General features: G+C 39.7%; 1 protein-coding gene across 1 annotated transcript in view; it reads left to right on the forward strand.

Annotated features, from left to right (window-relative positions):
• The window catches only part of ARHGAP5 (Rho GTPase activating protein 5), a 165,791-nt gene extending 147,904 nt beyond the window's left edge, over positions 1-17,887 (forward strand). The window contains exons 6-7 of the mRNA XM_029598920.1: positions 4,292-4,397; positions 15,160-17,887. Coding sequence (XP_029454780.1) covers positions 4,292-4,397; positions 15,160-15,475 — 422 coding nt within the window. The 3' untranslated portion in view covers positions 15,476-17,887. The remainder of the gene's footprint in view (positions 1-4,291; positions 4,398-15,159) is intronic.
• Positions 17,888-18,343: the final 456 nt, after the last annotated feature.

Genomic DNA, 18,343 nt, shown 5'->3' on the forward strand with positions numbered 1-18,343 from the left:
GGATTGCTGCAATGAATATGTATAAAAGATCTGCATACACTGTCTCCAAAGCAAGCAAATCTATCACATGCATGTTCAATATGGATATCCTGAAAAACGACTGGTTAGGTTTCCTCCAGGAGAGGGTTGGGAAATACTGTTTTATATAATCATATTATCCAATTTGTTGGGGTCAAAATTAATTGCATGGATGGAAGAGGTGCTGCAGCTCAAAACATTTGCTCATCCCTCTCTGAGAGAGACAGAGAGCTTCAGCTGAGGTGCTGTCTGAAATGGAGGGTTCTCACACTGACAGTTTTGATACATGTGAAATACAAAATTGTGTGGGAATCTCAAAATGATTGTATTGTTAAAAAGAAGAAGAAATCAATCACTGTTAAAATGGTCTCATGGCTGAGATGCACAGAGCAGCCACAATGGAGAATTGAGGAGCAAAGTTTGGAGACAGCAGTAAAGCATTACTAGTGCATGCAGTAGACTCAAGACAAGCATGTTCAGTATACAGCACAGATGTGCAGGCATGAGAAATGGATTGGCCAATCAGAGTGGCAGCACATTCCTCTCATAGTCCCATGGTCATCTCCAACTCTTCTCCCCACCACACAATATTGCAGTTTTGATCTTGTTGCTATGGTAACATGTTTACCCCTTACCACCTCCAAATTTGTGGAAAGACTGAAGGAAGCAAGATTCAAACAGGAGTTGACTGATTGGTACAAGTCAGAAGAAAAGTAGACTTGAACAAATCAGAAGCTTCCCAGTGCTCTGTCCAATTCACTGATCAAGGATGGTTTTTTGTTTTTGTCACGGTTTTCTACGGTACAGTGAGTGAATAAGAGTGTGTTTTACAGATATATAATTTCACCCTCATATGATATTATCAAAGTAAAATATGTCTGGCAACACTGCACAGTGAAACCACACCTCCCAGAATACACAGGTTGCTGCCCTCAACTTAACCAATTATAGCAAAGGCTACAAATGTATGCTGTAGATACACAAAATAACACAGAGGAGAGGCAGAGTGAACGGCACACACATATAGGGAAAATCACAACAAGAAAATGAGCGGCATACAATATACTGGACAATAATAATGTAACCAACAAACAATTATTTATTTTACATTTGCGCACGAAACTTGTGCAAGGTATTTTAGTATATAATTAAGTGTTGTACAAGCGACAGAGCCCCGACACGCCTGTGTTTCGCTTCCAGCTGCGTCAGGGAGACCAAAGTTTGTCAAAGTCTACAATAATGAAAATTCAAAATATTACTGTGCAGGTAGGCGTCCTACATACGCCAGAATGATGGCTACTGCCTGGAGACAATACCCTTATTCAATAAGGGGCGGATTTTCAGAGCCCTGCTCGCGTAAATCCGCCCAAAACCAGGCGGATTTAGGCGAGCAGGGCCCTGCGCGCCGGGAAGCCTATTTTACATAGGCCTACCGGCGCGCGCAGAGCCCCGGGACTCGAGTAAGTCCCGGGGTTCTCCGAGGGGGGCGTGTCGGGGGCGGTCCTGGTCGTCGCGGTGTTTTCGGGGCGTGTCGGCAGCGTTTTGGGGGCGGGTACGGGGGCATGGCCACGGCCCGGGGCAGTCCGGGGCATGGCCGCGCCCTCCGTACCCGCCCCCCAGGGCGCGGCCCGGCGCGCAGGAGGCCCGCTGGCGCGCGGGGATTTACGCCTCCCTCTGGGAGGCGTAAATCCCCCAACAAAGGTAAGGGGGGTGTAGACAGGGCCGGGCAGGTGGGTTAGGTAGAGGAAGGGAGGGGAAGGTGAGGGGAGGGCGTTAGAGGATTCCCTCCGAGGCCGCTCCGATTTCGGAGCGGCCTTGGAGGGAACGGGGGTAGGCTGCGCGGCTCGGCGAGCGCCGGCAATACAAAATCCATAGCCTTGCGCGCGCCGATCCAGGTTTTTAGCAGATACGTGCGGCTCCGCGCGTATCTACTAAAATCCAGCGTACTTTTGTTTGCGCCTGGAGCGCAAACAAAAGTAGGCTATTCGCGCTCCTTTTAAAATCCGCCCCTAAACGTACACATGCTTACTGTGACTCCAACATCGTTCTAGCTTCAACAGCAAGAGGAAATGTGGAATAAAGGATTTGCACTCACAAAGAGGGGAGTAGCTGGCGTGTTACGGCGGTTACTACCCCAAACCAAATAAGCCTGATACTTCAATTTCAATGCATATACAGCATAGTTCTCTGCTTCAACGGCAGGGGAGAAGAAAAACTGATACTACACACATCCAGCAGAGCTCTCTGCTTCAACGGCAGGGGAGAAGAAAAAAGGGTTCACACTCACAAAGCGGGGAGTAGCTGGCTTGTTACGGCGGTTACTACCCCAAACCAAATGTGCCTAATACTTCACTTTCGATGCATATCCAGCATGGCTCTCTGCTTCAACAGCATGGGAGAAGAAAAAACTGATACTTCAAGCATATCCAGCATAGCTCCCTGCTTCAACGGCAGGGGAGAAGAAAAACAACCAATAAGGGCTGTATAACATAGTCTGGGTAAAACAAATAAGCATGGGTGTAGCTTGCTTATTGCGGCGGTTACTACCCCTACTACCCCTAACTAATCAAGCTAGATATTTCACTTGGATGCAGCTCCATCACTGCTCTCTACATTAATGGTGGGGGTGGAAGGGAAATAGAACCAAGAGCTAAGAGAAACAGATAAGTATGATAGAAAAAATGTGTGAAGCTTGCTGGGCAGACTGGATGGGCCGTTTGGTCTTCTTCTGCCGTCATTTCTATGTTTCTATGTTGTAGCTAGAAAGGACCATAGCATGCAAACAGAAAATTGTAAAACTCCAAAACAGGTGGCAAGGAATGTCAATTCATCGGTGAAAATGGGGGGGAAGGGGGAAAGGGAGAGAGGAAAAAAGGGGGGCAGAAAGGACTGGAAAAAAGGAAAAAATTGCTATAACCAGAGTAATGTTGTTGAAAAAACTCAGGGTCAATTACTGTGTGTCTAAACAGATAATTGGTTTCAAACGTTGGGGAACCCACTGAATCAGCTAAAGAGGTAATGAAACATAAGAAAAAAAAAATTTTGGAACAAAAACTGGGACGTGACAAAAAATAAATAAAGAAAATTATAAAGATTTTACAGTGTACCTAAAGGAACCCGAGTACATGTCTACCATTAGGATTTACAAGTCAGTCCAAGGATATCAAAATTGAAAGCTAACTTTACCTTACAAGGTAACTTGAAAAGGAACTCAAGTTATTTAGGTTGGCTCATGACTCAGAACTCAAACTCCTGGAGACATCGCGGCTGGGGTGAATGAGTAGACCCCTGAAAAAGTTAAAATTGGAATCTAATGAGGTCAAGATGAAATCTGATGAAGTAAGAATTTGAAGAGTAGGGGGGCCATAAATCGGGAGGCATAAGTCGGAGAACAAAAAAATAGAGGCGGTAAACCGGCTTAATCTTTTTAGGATAGTGAAATTTAATAAAATTGAATGCTACGCTTACCGACGAAATCGAAGCCACAAGTCCAGCAAGTGAAGTCAAAGCCAATAAAGATTGTAGCGATCAAAAATCGATGAGGGCTTACCGGAGGGGTTAACATGCTTCCACAGATGTCGGGAGACTTGCAAAGGTAAAAAACGTTTTTGCAGTTGCCGAGCAGGCAACTGTTGTTCTGTAGGTTTTGTGCATCTATAAAATTCAAGGTGCAATCGTGACAGCTAAGGACAGTTCATAATAAATTTTGAAAAAAATTATCTTGCTAGCGCATGTTTCATGTGTCAACAGGCACTTACCTGATATATAAAAATTATAAATAAATAAATAAATAAATTGTGCAGACTGAGAAGCTGTTATAAACTTTCAGATTATTTAAAGGTGGGCCGATCCGGCCTCTAAATAGCAAAAACAAGACTGAGAATAGGGTACAGTTTTATCAGCCTAGCGTTATCGCTAGGTCAACAACAAATTAATAACTTAAAAACCTAAAGACCAAACCTACGATCCGAATGAATGTGCTCTTCTTTGAAGAGCAACATATAAGACAAAATAACTTCTGTGTGTACGGAAGTTATTTTTCTTCACTGTGACTTAGCCTTTTCTTCATTGTGACTTAGCAGTGATAAGACAATTGTCAGAAGTGCATTTCAATTAAATCTTTAAGCAAAGCATTGATAAAATTGCTTTAATTACTAGATGTGAAGATGATTTATATTGTGCCCTTTGTATTAGATCAGGTGAATGGTCTTTAATATTTTTGTTCCAACTTATTTTATAATGGAAAATATTGAAGTTCTTTTTTTCCTTGCAGAAATTCTGGATAAAGTAGACCGACTGAATGCATTAAAAGAAATTGTGAAGAAATTTCCTCCAGTGAACTATGATGTATTCAAATATATTATAACTCATCTAAACAGGTTTGCTCCAGCTTTATTTTTTAATTAGAATTTTTATTGAAAAATTATACAATGGATTTACATTTGAGCAAATATGTCTAAAACAGACCTGATGACGTTTTGAAAATCCATCAGTTTTGAGGTTAACATTTTCAAATTAAACTTTGTTCTAAAAGATTTGTATACGACTGCACCAAACCTCTCCCTCTTCCCCCCCCCCCCCCCCCCCCCACACACACACACCAGGTTTATTTTTTATTTTGGGAATTTTAAAACATTGCTTTAATTCCAACATATACTATATTTAAGTAACATTAAAATGTAAAGTTTTAAAAATATCTTGCTACTTTGCCACTTAATGAAACAGGGATTTTGCATGCTTTTGACTTCGTTTGCCCTGTGAATGTTTTCCCCAGGGAATTATTGCCTCTGAATTGGCCTGCAGGTACTGTTTGATCTTTGCACTGTAGTTCAAACAGGCTTGGGATGCTGGCTTGGACAGCATACATATCCCTGTATCCTTGGGGAAGCTATAAGTTTGAAACATCCTGCAGTGCCATTGGCCAGGAAACTATTATTAATCAGAAGGTCATTGGTCAAGGTGCTAATATTAGTACTTTGTATCCTGATTGGCCCTTCAGCAGAGAACTAGCCCTGAAGGTGCTAGAATTCTCTAGTCCCTGCTGGGAGCAGAGACCATGCTCCACTTTGCTGGACAGCACATTTCTTGAAACTCTCTAGGTAGTGATAATTAATGAAAAGTGTTAAATGAGTTAACTTTTAATTCTTTTTTACTTGTTTATAAAATCTTGTTTTGTTCACTTTTTGTTAATTTAATGAATAGTTTGTTAGCTCTGCCTGTTGTGGACTGATTGATGTTCCCATTGTTCATATCTGCTCTGCAGGTGTATTGCTAGGAATTGTGATCCCCCCCTGAGTTGTATGGGGTCCCAATGTCCATAGAAACCACCAGGGGATAACTTGCAAGCAGGGTCTTGCCCAATGGCAGGCAGGAACCTAGTTGGCAGCTGGGAGGTTGCCATTGTAGATGCAAAGGGGGCAGGTACAGGTAAGCCTGAGCAGTGCTCAGCAGGACTCTAAGTGGCCTAAGGGGTTAACCCTGAGTGGGTGTTAGGAGTGGCACTGAGGCGTTTCATGACAGATCTTGCCAGAATTCCATGCAAGCATGATACTGATATATTGGGCATCAATGTAGTATGTACAGTAAAAAGTAATCTCAAGGAGGATCATTTTTTTTGATTGCCCATATTAAAAAGCACACACTTTTATTCCAAAAACATGTAAAAATATAGGAAGGTATTACAACAAAAGATAAAGAAGATTTATAGATAAAATCTAAACAAGGCAGTAGAGCTAAGAAACAATGGGCATTAATATTTTTAAGAATTCTATCTTGTATTTTAAATGACAAAAATGAGAGCTACTTGGGATAAATGAGATGCCCTGAAGTAGAAAATATTTTCTTGGGTGTAATCTGTGACATAAACTATCAAAGTACAGTTCAAGTGCTTATAGACATCATCTTGAACTTAATAGAGAGGAGTATTTTGGGGGTTTTCCCTCCAACATCTGCAATTCATATATATTGAAGATAATGTATCACTATAATTGTTTCTGTTTCTTCTTTCTTTTGATTTTGTTGTCTACAGTTGAGCCACCTTTAGAGATGCCTTTTCTAACTGCTGCTTATTCTCCCTAAATGCTTTGTCTTTCCTTCTGCTTTTTACTTACGTCTCTGTGCTGATTTCATGAAATCATTAATATGGTGCCAGAACAAATTTTATTTAACTACTGGGAAGCAGTAATCATTTTAATGTAATCCATAATGAATATGGATTCAAACTTGAATGGTGTGGTCCATACATTTAAACAAAACCGTGTCTTATAAATTCTGAACAACCACTCCATCAATAGCATTTTATTTCAAAGAATGTACATGAAAAAATGTTTGACTGTCATAATAAGCACTACTGGCGAGTCACCTTCTTTGCTTTATATATAATCACAGAATATCAAATTTTTTTTAAATTTTGTTTTACAAATAAAAATATCCTTCAGCATTTCAGTTTACTACTTATTCAAAGTCCATGTTTTGACAGTTGAATTTCAGATACGTTGATGATCCCACTGAATGAAAACCAGACACACGTGTTTCGAACCATCAAACTCTGAATCAGATGTATCACTTGCGTATTACTTTGAAGATACAGGCACCTCTAAAGCAAAGAAGGTGTCTCACCGGTAGTGCTTATTATGACTGTCAAACGTTTTTTTATGTACATTGTTTGAGATAACATTATTGTTTGGGTGATCCATGCATTACCATAAAATTAGATAATGAAATTCAAATACTGAATTAATTTCAGAACTGTTGGGGAAAGGGGAGTTACTGATGAGCTCAGAAAGAGCTATCACAAGTGGAAGGAAACTTTCTAGTAGAATTTTATTTTGTGTAACTACATTACTGAGAATGGAAATTCTTTTTAAATATAATTGTACCTCCTTTTCCCCTCTCTTGTGCAGTCTCATAACCCAAATGGACTCTTATATCAGCCCTGCAGTTTCCTTCTGCTCCTTTGACCTTCCAACTCAATAGTAAATGGCCCCTGCTTGGGGTGTGGTGGTATGAACCTTCATTCACAAGTATCCAGCATTATTCTGTTTTTAAACCCCTTCCTCTATCCCTGTAATTGTGGTCCATGGCAAGGAGCCACATACTACAGCTCTGTTCTTTAACCAGGTACATGGGAACATATGAAACTTGACAGCAAAAAAAGACCATACGGCCCATCTAACGTATTTCCCTTACAATTCCCAACACTCCTTCAGATATCCCCTGCATTTATCTCATGCTTTCTTGCCTCTATGACCTCCACTGGGAGGCTGTTCCATGCATCCACTACCCTCTTTGTAAAGAAATATTTCCTAAGATTAATCCTGAGTTTATCCTTTCACCCTTACTCTGTCCTCTTGTTCTAGAGCCTGCTTTCCATTGAAAGAGGCTATTCTCCTGTGCATAGAAACCTTTTGAGATATTTAAACATCTTTCATATCTCCCCTAGCTCTCTTTTCCTCAGGGTGTCATTGTTTAGATCTTTGGCTATCTCCATATGCTTCAGAATGAAGACCACTGATCATTTTAGTAGCCACCCTCTAGACTGACTCCAACTGGTTTATATCCTCCTGAAGGTGCGGTCTCCAGAATTATGCACAGTATTCCAGTCTAGGTCTCAAATGGGACTAAACAGGGGCAATATCACCTCCCTTTTTCTGCTGACTATTGCTCTAACTATGCAGCCAAGCATCTTTCTAGCTTTTGCTGTCCTTTTATTCATCTGTTCAGCCACTTTGAGATCATCAGGTACAATCGCCCACATATCCCACTCCTTTGATAAAATGAGGAGAATAGAAAAAAACTGAAAAGTGCAGCTGCCAAGGTTAATAGTGTACAACAGGCATGGACATTATTTAAAAATACAATCATAGAAGCACAGTCCAGATTTTATTCCACGTGTTATGAAAAGTGGAAGGAAGGCATGGTTAAAAGATGGGAAAGAAGCTATTTTAGCAAAAAAAGAAAATCCTTAAATTGGAAGAAGGATCCATCTGAAGAAAATAAGAAAAAGTATAAGCATTGTCAAGTTAAGTGTAAAACATTGATACGGCAGGCTAAGAGAGAATTTGAAATGAAGTTGGATATAGAGGTAAAAACTCATAATAAACTTTTTAAAATATATCTGAAGCAAGAAACCTGTGAGGGAGTTGGTTGGACCATTGGATGACCAAGGGGTTAAAGGGGCTATTGCAGAAAGTCTAAATGAATTCTTTGCTTCTGTGTTTACTAATGAGGATGTTGGGGAGATTCCGGTTCTGGAGATGGTTTTCAAGGGTGATGAGTCAGAAGAACTGAACCAAATCACTGTGAGCGTGGAAGATGTAGTAGGCCAGATTGACAAACTAAAGAGTAACAAATCACCTGGAATAGATGATATGCATCCCAGGGTTCTGAAGGAACTCAAAAATGAAATTTCAGATCTATTAGTTAAAACTTGTGACTATCATTGAAATCATCCATGATACCTGAAGACTTGGAGGGTGGCCAGTGTAACCCCAATATTTGATAAGGGCTTCAGGGGCGATCCAGGAAACTATAGACCAGTGAGCCTGACTTCAGTGCTGGGAAAGACAATGGAAACTATTCTAAAGATCAAAATCACAGAGCATATAGAAAGACATGGTTATATGGAACACAACATGAATTTACCCAAGGGAAGTCTTGCCTCACAAATCTTCATTTTTGAAGGGGTTAATAAACATGTGGATAAAGGTGAACCGGTAGATGTAGTGTATTTGGATTTTCAGAAGGTGTTTGACAAAATCCCTCAAGAGGCTTCTAAGAAAACTAAAAAGTCATGAGATAGGTGGCAATGTAGTTTCATGGATTACAAACTAGTTAAAAGAAGGAAACGGAGAGTAGGATAAAATTAATTTTCTCAGTGGAAAAGGGTAAACAGTGGCGTGCCTCAGGGATCTGTACTTGGACCAGTGCTTTTCACTATATTTATAAATGATCTGGAAAGGAATACGACAGTGAGGTAATCAATTTGCAGATACAAAATTATTCAGAGTAGTTAAATCACAAGTAGATTGATAAATTACAGGAGGACCTTGCTAGACTGGAAGACTGGGCATCCAAGTGGCAGCTGAAATTTAACATGGACAAGTGCAAGGTGGGGATTATAGGGAAAAAAAAAAAACCATGCTGTAGTTACACAATGTTAGGTTCCGTATTAGGAGCTACCACCCAGGAGAAAGATCTAGGCATCATACTGGGTAATACATTGAAATCGTTGGCTCAGTGTGCTGTGGCAGTCAAAAAAGAAAACTGTTAGGAATTAGGAAGGGAATGGTGAACAAAACGTCAAAATGCCTCTGTATTGCTCCATGGTGAGACCGCACCTTGAGTACTGTGTACAATTCTGGTGGTGCATCTCAAAAAAGATATAATTGTGATGGAGAAGGTACAGAGAAGGGTGACCAAAGTGAAAAAGGGGTAGGAACAGCTCCCCTATGAGGAAAGGCTAAAGAGGGATAGGACTGTTCAGCTTGGAGAAGAGATGGCTGAGGCAGGATATGATAGAGGTCTTTAAAATCATGAGAGGTCTAGAACAGGTAAACATGAATCGATTATTTATTCTTTCGGATAGTAGAAGGACTAGGGGGCACTCCATGAAGTTAGCAAGCAGCACATTGAAAACTAATGGGAGAAAATTAAGCTCTGGAATTTGTTGTGAGAGGATGTGGTTAGTGTAGTTATTGTAGCTGGGTTTTAAAAAAGGTTTGGATAAGTTCTTGGAGAAGTCCATTAACTGCTATTATTCAAGTTGACTTAGGGAATAGCCTCTGCTATTACTGGCATCAGTAGCATGGAATCTACTTAGTATTTGGGTGCTTTCCAGGTACTTGTAGGCTGGATTGGCAACTGTTGGAAACAAGATGCTGGGCTTGATGGACCCTTGGTCTGACCCATTATGACAATTTCTTATATTTTTATGTTATTTTATGCTTAGAAGAATTTCATCTCCAATACTGTACCTCTCCTTTGAGTTTTGCAGCCCAAATGCATTACTCTGCATTTTTCTAGCATTAAATCTTAGTTGCCAGTTTCTAGACCATTCCTCAAACTTTGCTAAATCCCTCCTCATATTTTCCACACCTTCCTGGCTGTCTATCCTGTTGCAAAATTTAGTATTATATGCAAAAAGACAAATCTTTTCCCAACGATCCTTCCGCTATATTGCTCTCAAAAATGTTGAAAAGAACTTGCCCAAGGACTGATCCCTGAATCATACCACTAAAAATGCCCTCCCTCCCTCAAAGTAACCTCCATTTACCACTACCCTTTGCTTCCCACTCAACCAATTTCTAATCCGCTCAGTCATTTTAGGTTCCATACCAAGGGTACTCAATTTTATTTAGAAGTCTCCTGTGCCAGAACAGTGTCAAAGGCCTTACTGAAATCCAAGTACACTATGTCTAGCACTTTCCCTTGAGCCAAACCCTCTGGTCACCCAAGGAAAGAAATTGATCAGACTCATCTGACAAGATTTACCTCTAGTAAAACCATGCTGTCTTGGATCTCTACACTCCCCTATTTTAGCAGTGATTTCATTCATTTGCTCACCACAGAGGTCAGACTAACTGGCCTATAGTTCCCAGCCTCCCCCTTCCACTTTTATGAATAGGAACCACATTTGCCCCTCGCTAGTCCTCCAGAACCACTCCCAACTCTAAGTTCCCTCAATATTCTCAGATGTATCCCATTCGGCCCCATTGCACAAGTGGGCAAAGTGCTGAATGGAATGAAATTCTAAAGGTTTCTGTATAAGACTAGAAGTTGTTTCTGCACATAGGGAATGACTTGCTGCTTCTCTTCCCTTTATTTTACTGGCTCAGTTGGATTTATTCCACCAGGCTCTGTAGTTGTCATTTCATTGTTTGCATTTTTCTATCTGTCCTCAAAATTTTTATTTTTAGTTCCCAAGTAAGGTTTTGGCACTGAAATTGTTATTCTCTTTTTTTTTTTGTCATTCAGCTAATTCGACTCACCACTTCTGATTTTTCAGTGGGGAAATAGGTCATTAGGCAGATGTCTAATCTGTTTTCTCTGATTCTCTTCTAAAAAAAAAAAAAAAAAAAATTTTTACTTTTGATTCATTTTTTCCTCATGTTAGAGAAGTAGGCCAGTAACATCAAATTTTGTTTAAGGTGCACATGGAAAGGTGTCCATGACTGTCCTGCATATGTCTTGAGATGGGTGATGGCTGTGAATTCTGCTTCAGGATGTTACCTAGAGTGGTTCAGTCTCAAAAGAACAAGCTCTGTCAATGAATTTAAGCCCACCTCTGAGAAGTTGGTCTGAAAGGCTTGTTGCATACCCAGGAAGCCATTCACGGTTGTGCAGGTGGCCAGGTCTCGCTAAAGAGGTCCTCGGCCTCAGTGGCATTTCACTGTAAGGATAAGACAGGGAGTCAGATCAAGTCTTGATATCTCTATTCAAGTCTAAGCAATGCATCCTCCAGACCTTAAGGGATGGTTGCAGATTACAAATTGCCCACCCAAACGTTTTGCAACTTGTCCAAAACCAGGACTTACTGAAGTTGTAAATCTCCTCACTCTTAAAGATGTTGCATCACTGGGGTAAAAGAGGACAGGGTTTTTAATCTAGTACGTCCTTGCTCTCAAAAAGAGAGGCTTCAAGTCCATCCTAGATATAAGGGTCTTGAACAAATTCCTGAAAAGGGAAAAATTCAAGATTTCCCTGGACACCATGCCACCCTATAACATAGGGGATCTGGCTGTGTTCAGTGGATCTCAAGGAGGCCTCTCCCAGATCAAAATTACAAGAGACTAAATCACCCTTCCATATTTTCTTTATCAAATTACTCCTACTACAGATGCAGCCATTTGGGATGGGGTGCACTCTTGGAACTTCAAATTCTCATGGCCCCTGGTTAGTCCAGGAAAAAGCTACACACATCTTCTGGAGTTAAAGCACTAAAGTCTTTCAGAATTCAAATAATTATCTTAATGCAAACAATCAAGTAGTTTTGTTCTTCCAGACCAAGTAAGGAGAGGAAGCAGGCTGTCATCGCCTGTGTTAAGAAGCAGTTGAGGTGTGGAACTGGGCTACCTCCCATGACATACTTGTCAGGGAAGGACAGTATCCTAGCAGATGGTCTAAGTCATCCTCTAGATGAGAACCTGGCAAGCAGTCTTCCTCCAGTGGGGCATTCCTGAGGTGGATCTGATTAAGAGAATCCTAATCGGGAAGGTACCGTATTTTCCGCCGTATAAGACAAGTTTTTAACCCCTGAAAATCTTCTCAAAAGTCGGGGGTCATCTTATACGCCGGGGGTCGTCTTATAGGGCGAATAATTACCATATTTTTCGCTCCATAAGATGCACTTTTTTCCCCCAAAAGTGTGTGTGTGTGGGGGGGGGGGGGGGGGATGTCTGCGTCTTATGGAGCGAATATAAAAAAAAATAAAAATCTAACAAAAACCCCCACCCTCCTGACCCCCCCCCCAGACCTGCCAAATTAATTTACTGCAACCCCCCACCCTCCTGACCCCCCCAAGACCTGCCAAAAGTCCCTGGTGATCCAGCCGGGGGTCCAGGAGCGGTCCGGGAGCGATCTCCTGGACTTGGGCTGTCGGCTGCCAGCAATCAAAATGGCGCCGATGGCCCTTTGCCCTTACTATGTCACAGGGGCTACCGCTGCCATTGGTCAACCCCAGTGACATAGTAAGGGCAAGGGCCGTCGGCGCCATTTTGATTGTTGGCAGCCGACGGCCCAAGTCCAGGAGATCGCTCCCGGACCACTCCTGGACCCCCGCTGGACCACCAGGGACTTTTGGCAGGTCTTGGAGGGGTCAGGAGGGTGGGGGTTGTATTTAATTAATTTGGCAGGTCAGGAGGGTGGGGGAAGCTGAGGGATTAGTTTTAAAGGGTCGGGGTGGGTTTTTTGTTTATCTGCTCGGGCGCAGCCGAAAAAAAAACAAAAAAAACCCGATCGGGCCGCACGAAAAAAAAAACACGATGTGAATCGGAACCGGAATCAGAACCGATTCCGGTTCCGATTCACATCTCTATTACCGGTACCTCCTTCTCTGCCTCTCAGATCTCGCACATGCACGTCTGCGCCGCTTCACTGCAGTCCTCAGGAGCGAGATCTGAGAGGCAGAGAAGGAGGTACCGGTAATAGGATACAAGGGAGGGCCAGAGGGATGCGTTACCGCTCTGATAGTCTTGGAGACAGGGAGGGCTGGGCAAGCAGGGAGAGCTGACCAATCCAAGCAGGATTTGTATACAACAACCAGCCAATCGCTGTAAGGTACATCGCTTGCCGTGATTGGCTGGTTGTTGTATACTGGGTACCACATATAGTATGGTTATGTAGTGACACAGAAGGGTAGTCTTATACGGCGAGTATATCCCAAACTCTATATTTTAACTGGAAAAGCTGGGGGTCGTCTTATGCGCCCTGTCGTCTTATACGCCGGAAAATACGGTACTAATTTTCTACTCCAGGAGGAGATCAGAAGGCAGTCTAGCTGCAGATCCCGTCTCTATTCTTGGTGGGGTGGGGGGGGGGGGGGGGAGTCTTCATGTATATACTCCTAATATAGCTAGAATTCATCTGGTTTTTCTGCCATAGCCTTTTCTTCCTGAACACCCCTTTATCCTTTTGGTCATCTAGTGGTCTGACCAACTACTTCACAGGCTTCTTGCTTTGAATATGTTTGAAAACATGTTAAGTTTTTGCCTCTCTAGCAAGCTTATTTCAAATTCTCCTCTGGCCTACCTTATTAATGATTTACATGGCAATATGTATGCTCTTTCCTAGTTTCTTCATTTGGATCCATTTACCAGTTTTTGAAAGATGTCCTTTTGGCTTTAATAGCCTCTCGCAGCTCATGATTTAGGAATGTTGGCAGTTTGTTGTCTTTCTACCTTTTTCTAATGCATGGAGTACATCTTGTCTGGGCTTCCATGATGGTGTGTTTAAACAGCATATCTGCAAACGTTTAGCTTTTACAACTGCACCTTTTAGTTTAGTTTTATCCTGATTTCCTCATTTTAGCGTAGTCTCCTTGTCTAAAGTTAAATGATACTGCAGTAGTATTCATTAATATCCTTCCTCCAGTGATTGTTAAATACGATTACATTGGGATCACTATTGCCAAGTGTCCCCATCACCTTTATCTCTCGCTCCAGATCCTGCATTGCTGTGAGGATTAGATCTAGAGTATCCCGTCCCCTTCCCCGATTCTAGGACCAGCTGCTCCATGAAGCAGTCATTTAAAGCATCTAGAAACTTTTTTTGCATACCTTGTCATGAATTCTCCCATTATGTTGCCTAATTTGTTAGCTTTTCTAATTTCTTTCAATGTTTCACTCTCTTCATCCAGACAAGGTGGATGATAGTACCCCCACAGCTATAATTTTCTACATCACACAAGGAGATTCTATCCATAGATTCCTCAGTGCATTTTCTTTCCTGCAGGACGTTAATGCTGTTTAAATCTGCCATCCTTAACATGTAGCATCACCTCTCCACCAATTTGACCTGGCCTATCATTTCTATATAATTTGTACCCTGGTATTTCACTGTCCCATTTGTTATCCTCTTTCTACCAGATCTCTGAAATGTTCCTATTATATCTAAATTTTCATTCTCTGCTATCCATTCCAACTGTATCTTATTTTTTAGACTTCAGCATTTACATACAGACAATTCTATGCTTTCTTTCTAAACCTAATACCCAAGAAACAATAAAGCAATGCAAAAATCCCTTTTTCAAAAATAAAAGCAAAAAAAATTAAGAAAAATATGCCCCCTCAAAATAAGCTCTCAGCAGTTGAATTCAGGCCAGAAAATTTACATGTTCGTAGATCACTGCACGAACCCTAATGTTTATTTTGAAATACAGATGAAGAAAGGAGATTTATGCATAAACTTGCATTAATCAGTGACTGATTCAAGCTTTTCTAGCAGGTAATCAAGGCCTCTAGTCATCTAATAATAGGATGAGAAGTTTGAATTAGACCCTGTAACTCTTGTCACAGAATTCAGACTTGTGGGAATTACTTTTGTGTACTTCTGGTGAGAAGTTTTCAGCTTCCTTTATACTCTGTTTTTCACTCTTGTTAGCTATTAATTTTTGTGTTTTTAAATTCTTTTCTGTTCCATTTTCAGGGTCAGCCAGCAAAATAAAATTAATAGAATGAATGCAGATAACTTATCCATCTGTTTTTGGCCAACATTGATGAGACCTGATTTTGAAAACAAGGAGGTTTTTTCGACCACAAAGATCCACCAGTCTGTGATTGAAGCCTTCATTCACCAGTGCCAGTTTTTCTTTTACAATGGGGAGATTGTAGAAACATCTAACTCCGTCTCGGACTCAACGGCACCGCCACTGCCTTCAAACGCAGGACAGATGGTTGAAACATTGGTCCCACTTTATTTACCACCACCACTTCAACCTCAACTGATACAACCTCAGATATAAGCAGACCCTTTGGATTATAATTTAATAGGAAGGGATGATTACAGTTAGCAAATCATGCATGCTTCAGAGTTCCATTCTATGCTTTGTATTTATAGCAAATTCAATAACTCCAAGGAAAATGTGGCAGATCTTGCATTAGGTGAACCAGTACCTCTAAGGCATTATTTTGTTCTCACCTGCTGCAGATCAGGACTTCATGTGGTAAGCATGATGAAGTGAAAGGGTTTAATATTTTTTTTTTTTAGGGGGAGGAGGGAAGATGGGTGGGCGGGGGTGGTGGTTGCAGCGAGGTTCAATTTTTTGTTAAACAAGAAAAGAAAAAAATTACTGTCCAGTACCAATCGGCTGCTGCATGAACATTACTATATAATTCTTGTGGCAAGTTTTGGCACCCTATATTGTGAATAAAATGATTTTTCTATAGAAATAAAAAAAAATACATTTCATTTATGAAACATTCAGTGCTTTTTCAGCCTGCTTTATGGCTGTACTTGTTATTTAATTGTATTTTTGGCAACTTTGTTCTCAATTAGGCATTGTGCGGATAACTGAAACCCAGCTACAATTGTCATTTCCCAGCATACTGATGTATTGCTTGGGATGGTGCATTTCTTAAGAAAAACAACGCACTGTTAAAAGGTTACAGTTCTGTACCATCAGTCTTTTACTTGGAACTGAATCCTGTGAAAAATTTAAGAGGATATGCAGAGTGGTGAGAGTAGGAATTTGTCTTACAGCACAATATTAAGGATTTGCTTTGAAATAAGTGAGTTTTAATGATTGTGTTAAAAAAAAAATGGATGTACCAATTTGATTTTGTTTTGTTCCATTACCTAACTTTTTAAAAAATTCTTTAAACTGTTGCATGTTTCAAAGATCATTGATGATCTTATAAATTTAATCAAATATGAGTTAGATTTTATTTCTCCTCTTGGAAATCTATTTAGCATATAGGAAATTGATCATGCCATATTTTTTTATAAGGTCATGTGACTTTTCATAGATAAACTATTGTAGTCAAATTCTCTAAACCAAACAGTGTTTTAATGTAGAATTTCAAGTCAATCTTTAAATCTATTTTTATGTGGCCCTTAACAAATATACAAAAATAAATTGCTAATGTAGCAATAAATAATTTTTGGGTACTGACAATTAACCTCTTTGGAGTGTGTGTATATATAAATATCAGATAACTTGTATTCATATTTCTTTCTGTGGAATGTTGTACTATAAATTCAAATAGGATTTTTGAGATTTTGCTTTGCATCTACATATATATAAATATATATATATAAATATAATATTTTATGTTGGTACCAAGTTTGCTGTAAAGATTGCTGCTTATATTTGTTAGTTTTTGTTTAAAGAAAAACTTTCTCATTTGAAGCAGCAAACAAATTGGATGTTAAAGAGCATGGCTCTGAGATGAAAGGACTCAGTGTATTTTATGGTGCAGCACCAGCCTTTATACTTTCATGATAAAATATAAAAGAATGACACACACAATTATACAATTGGTCATTTTTTTCCAGCTGCTAGAATGTTTTATGTAGTCAACATCAAATTGTTTTTAGTCTTTATTGTCTTTATTCATAATTATGTACAAAGTCTATGTATCATAGTAAACTGATGCTTTGGAGAACTTAAGCCTCCAAAGACATTGATTTTGTTTCATTTTTTCTAAGACACAAGAAGATGACTAAAATTGCCTTTCTCAATGTTATGTCCTCGGTATTGTACTTATTATGCTGCGGATTATTGTAGATAACAGTACAGATCAATGTTATCATTAAACCAGGCTGCTGTTAAAGTGTATCTGTATTATAATTTATCTTGATATTGTCACATATTCTTTTAAATTTTTTCTAACAAACTGTCAATCGCCAAGCATACAAGAAATCTATAAATTACAGTAACAAAAGGGTTTCTGTAGTCTTGTTTTGAATGAGTTACACTTGATATCAATATAACTTTGTTTTATAGCTATTAGTTGGTATGTTCTATAGCAAAGAAAAAATTAAACTTAAGAGCTTTATGAACTTTATAAGCTGCTAAACAATTTTACTTTTGTACTCTCTATATATAGGCAAAACAGAGGACTGTATGCATAGCACAAACTTGATCATTTGTATTGAAACAAACCTGAAAGCAGGATTTAAATAAATCTTTGTACTGTGAATACCACAAGGTACTATCCTGACCTTAATGGTACTTTTGTATTCAGGTCCAGAGTTTTCAATTGCAGTCTGTATTTTCATTGTTTAAGGTCCTTAACATCTCACTGAGCAAGAAACGGAAATTGATTAGTATGGATGTATGTTAGTCCTAATCAGTTCTTCCAGAAGATCTCGAAATGCATTGAGTTTTTGATTAGTTTTTAATTTACAAGTTGGTGAATAAAATCTGCTTATGGACTTTTAATGTAACCCAGAAGAATTTTTCCAGTGGGTTTGGCCCACATTCATTAAGTTAAAGCAAATTAGACTGGTCATTTCTGCCATCTAGATCCTAGTTTTAAAGTGTTGCTTTCTTCAGAATGTGCTGGCAGTTTAAGTAAACTTTGTGTATATATTGTTAGAAACCTGAAAAATGTACAGTAAAGAGAAATTAATTCAGCTAAATATTTTATTGTAAAACAAGCTATGAATTGTCCTAAGAAAATAAGTACAATTTGGCTTCTCTGCTGAAATAATCTTAACTGGGGGTAGGTAGTGTTAGAAAATATTGATTTTTTTTATAAAATGTGTACAATTGGGTTTGCATGGGACTGGGCAGCACTATTGTCATATTTAGAAATAACAGTACATTTACATAGAAGGGGATGCTAGAAACCAAAACTAAGGATATGGATACCAGGATTTGATGAAA

Source organism: Rhinatrema bivittatum, chromosome 4, assembly GCF_901001135.1.
Source record: "Rhinatrema bivittatum chromosome 4, aRhiBiv1.1, whole genome shotgun sequence".
NCBI lineage: Eukaryota > Metazoa > Chordata > Amphibia > Gymnophiona > Rhinatrematidae > Rhinatrema > Rhinatrema bivittatum.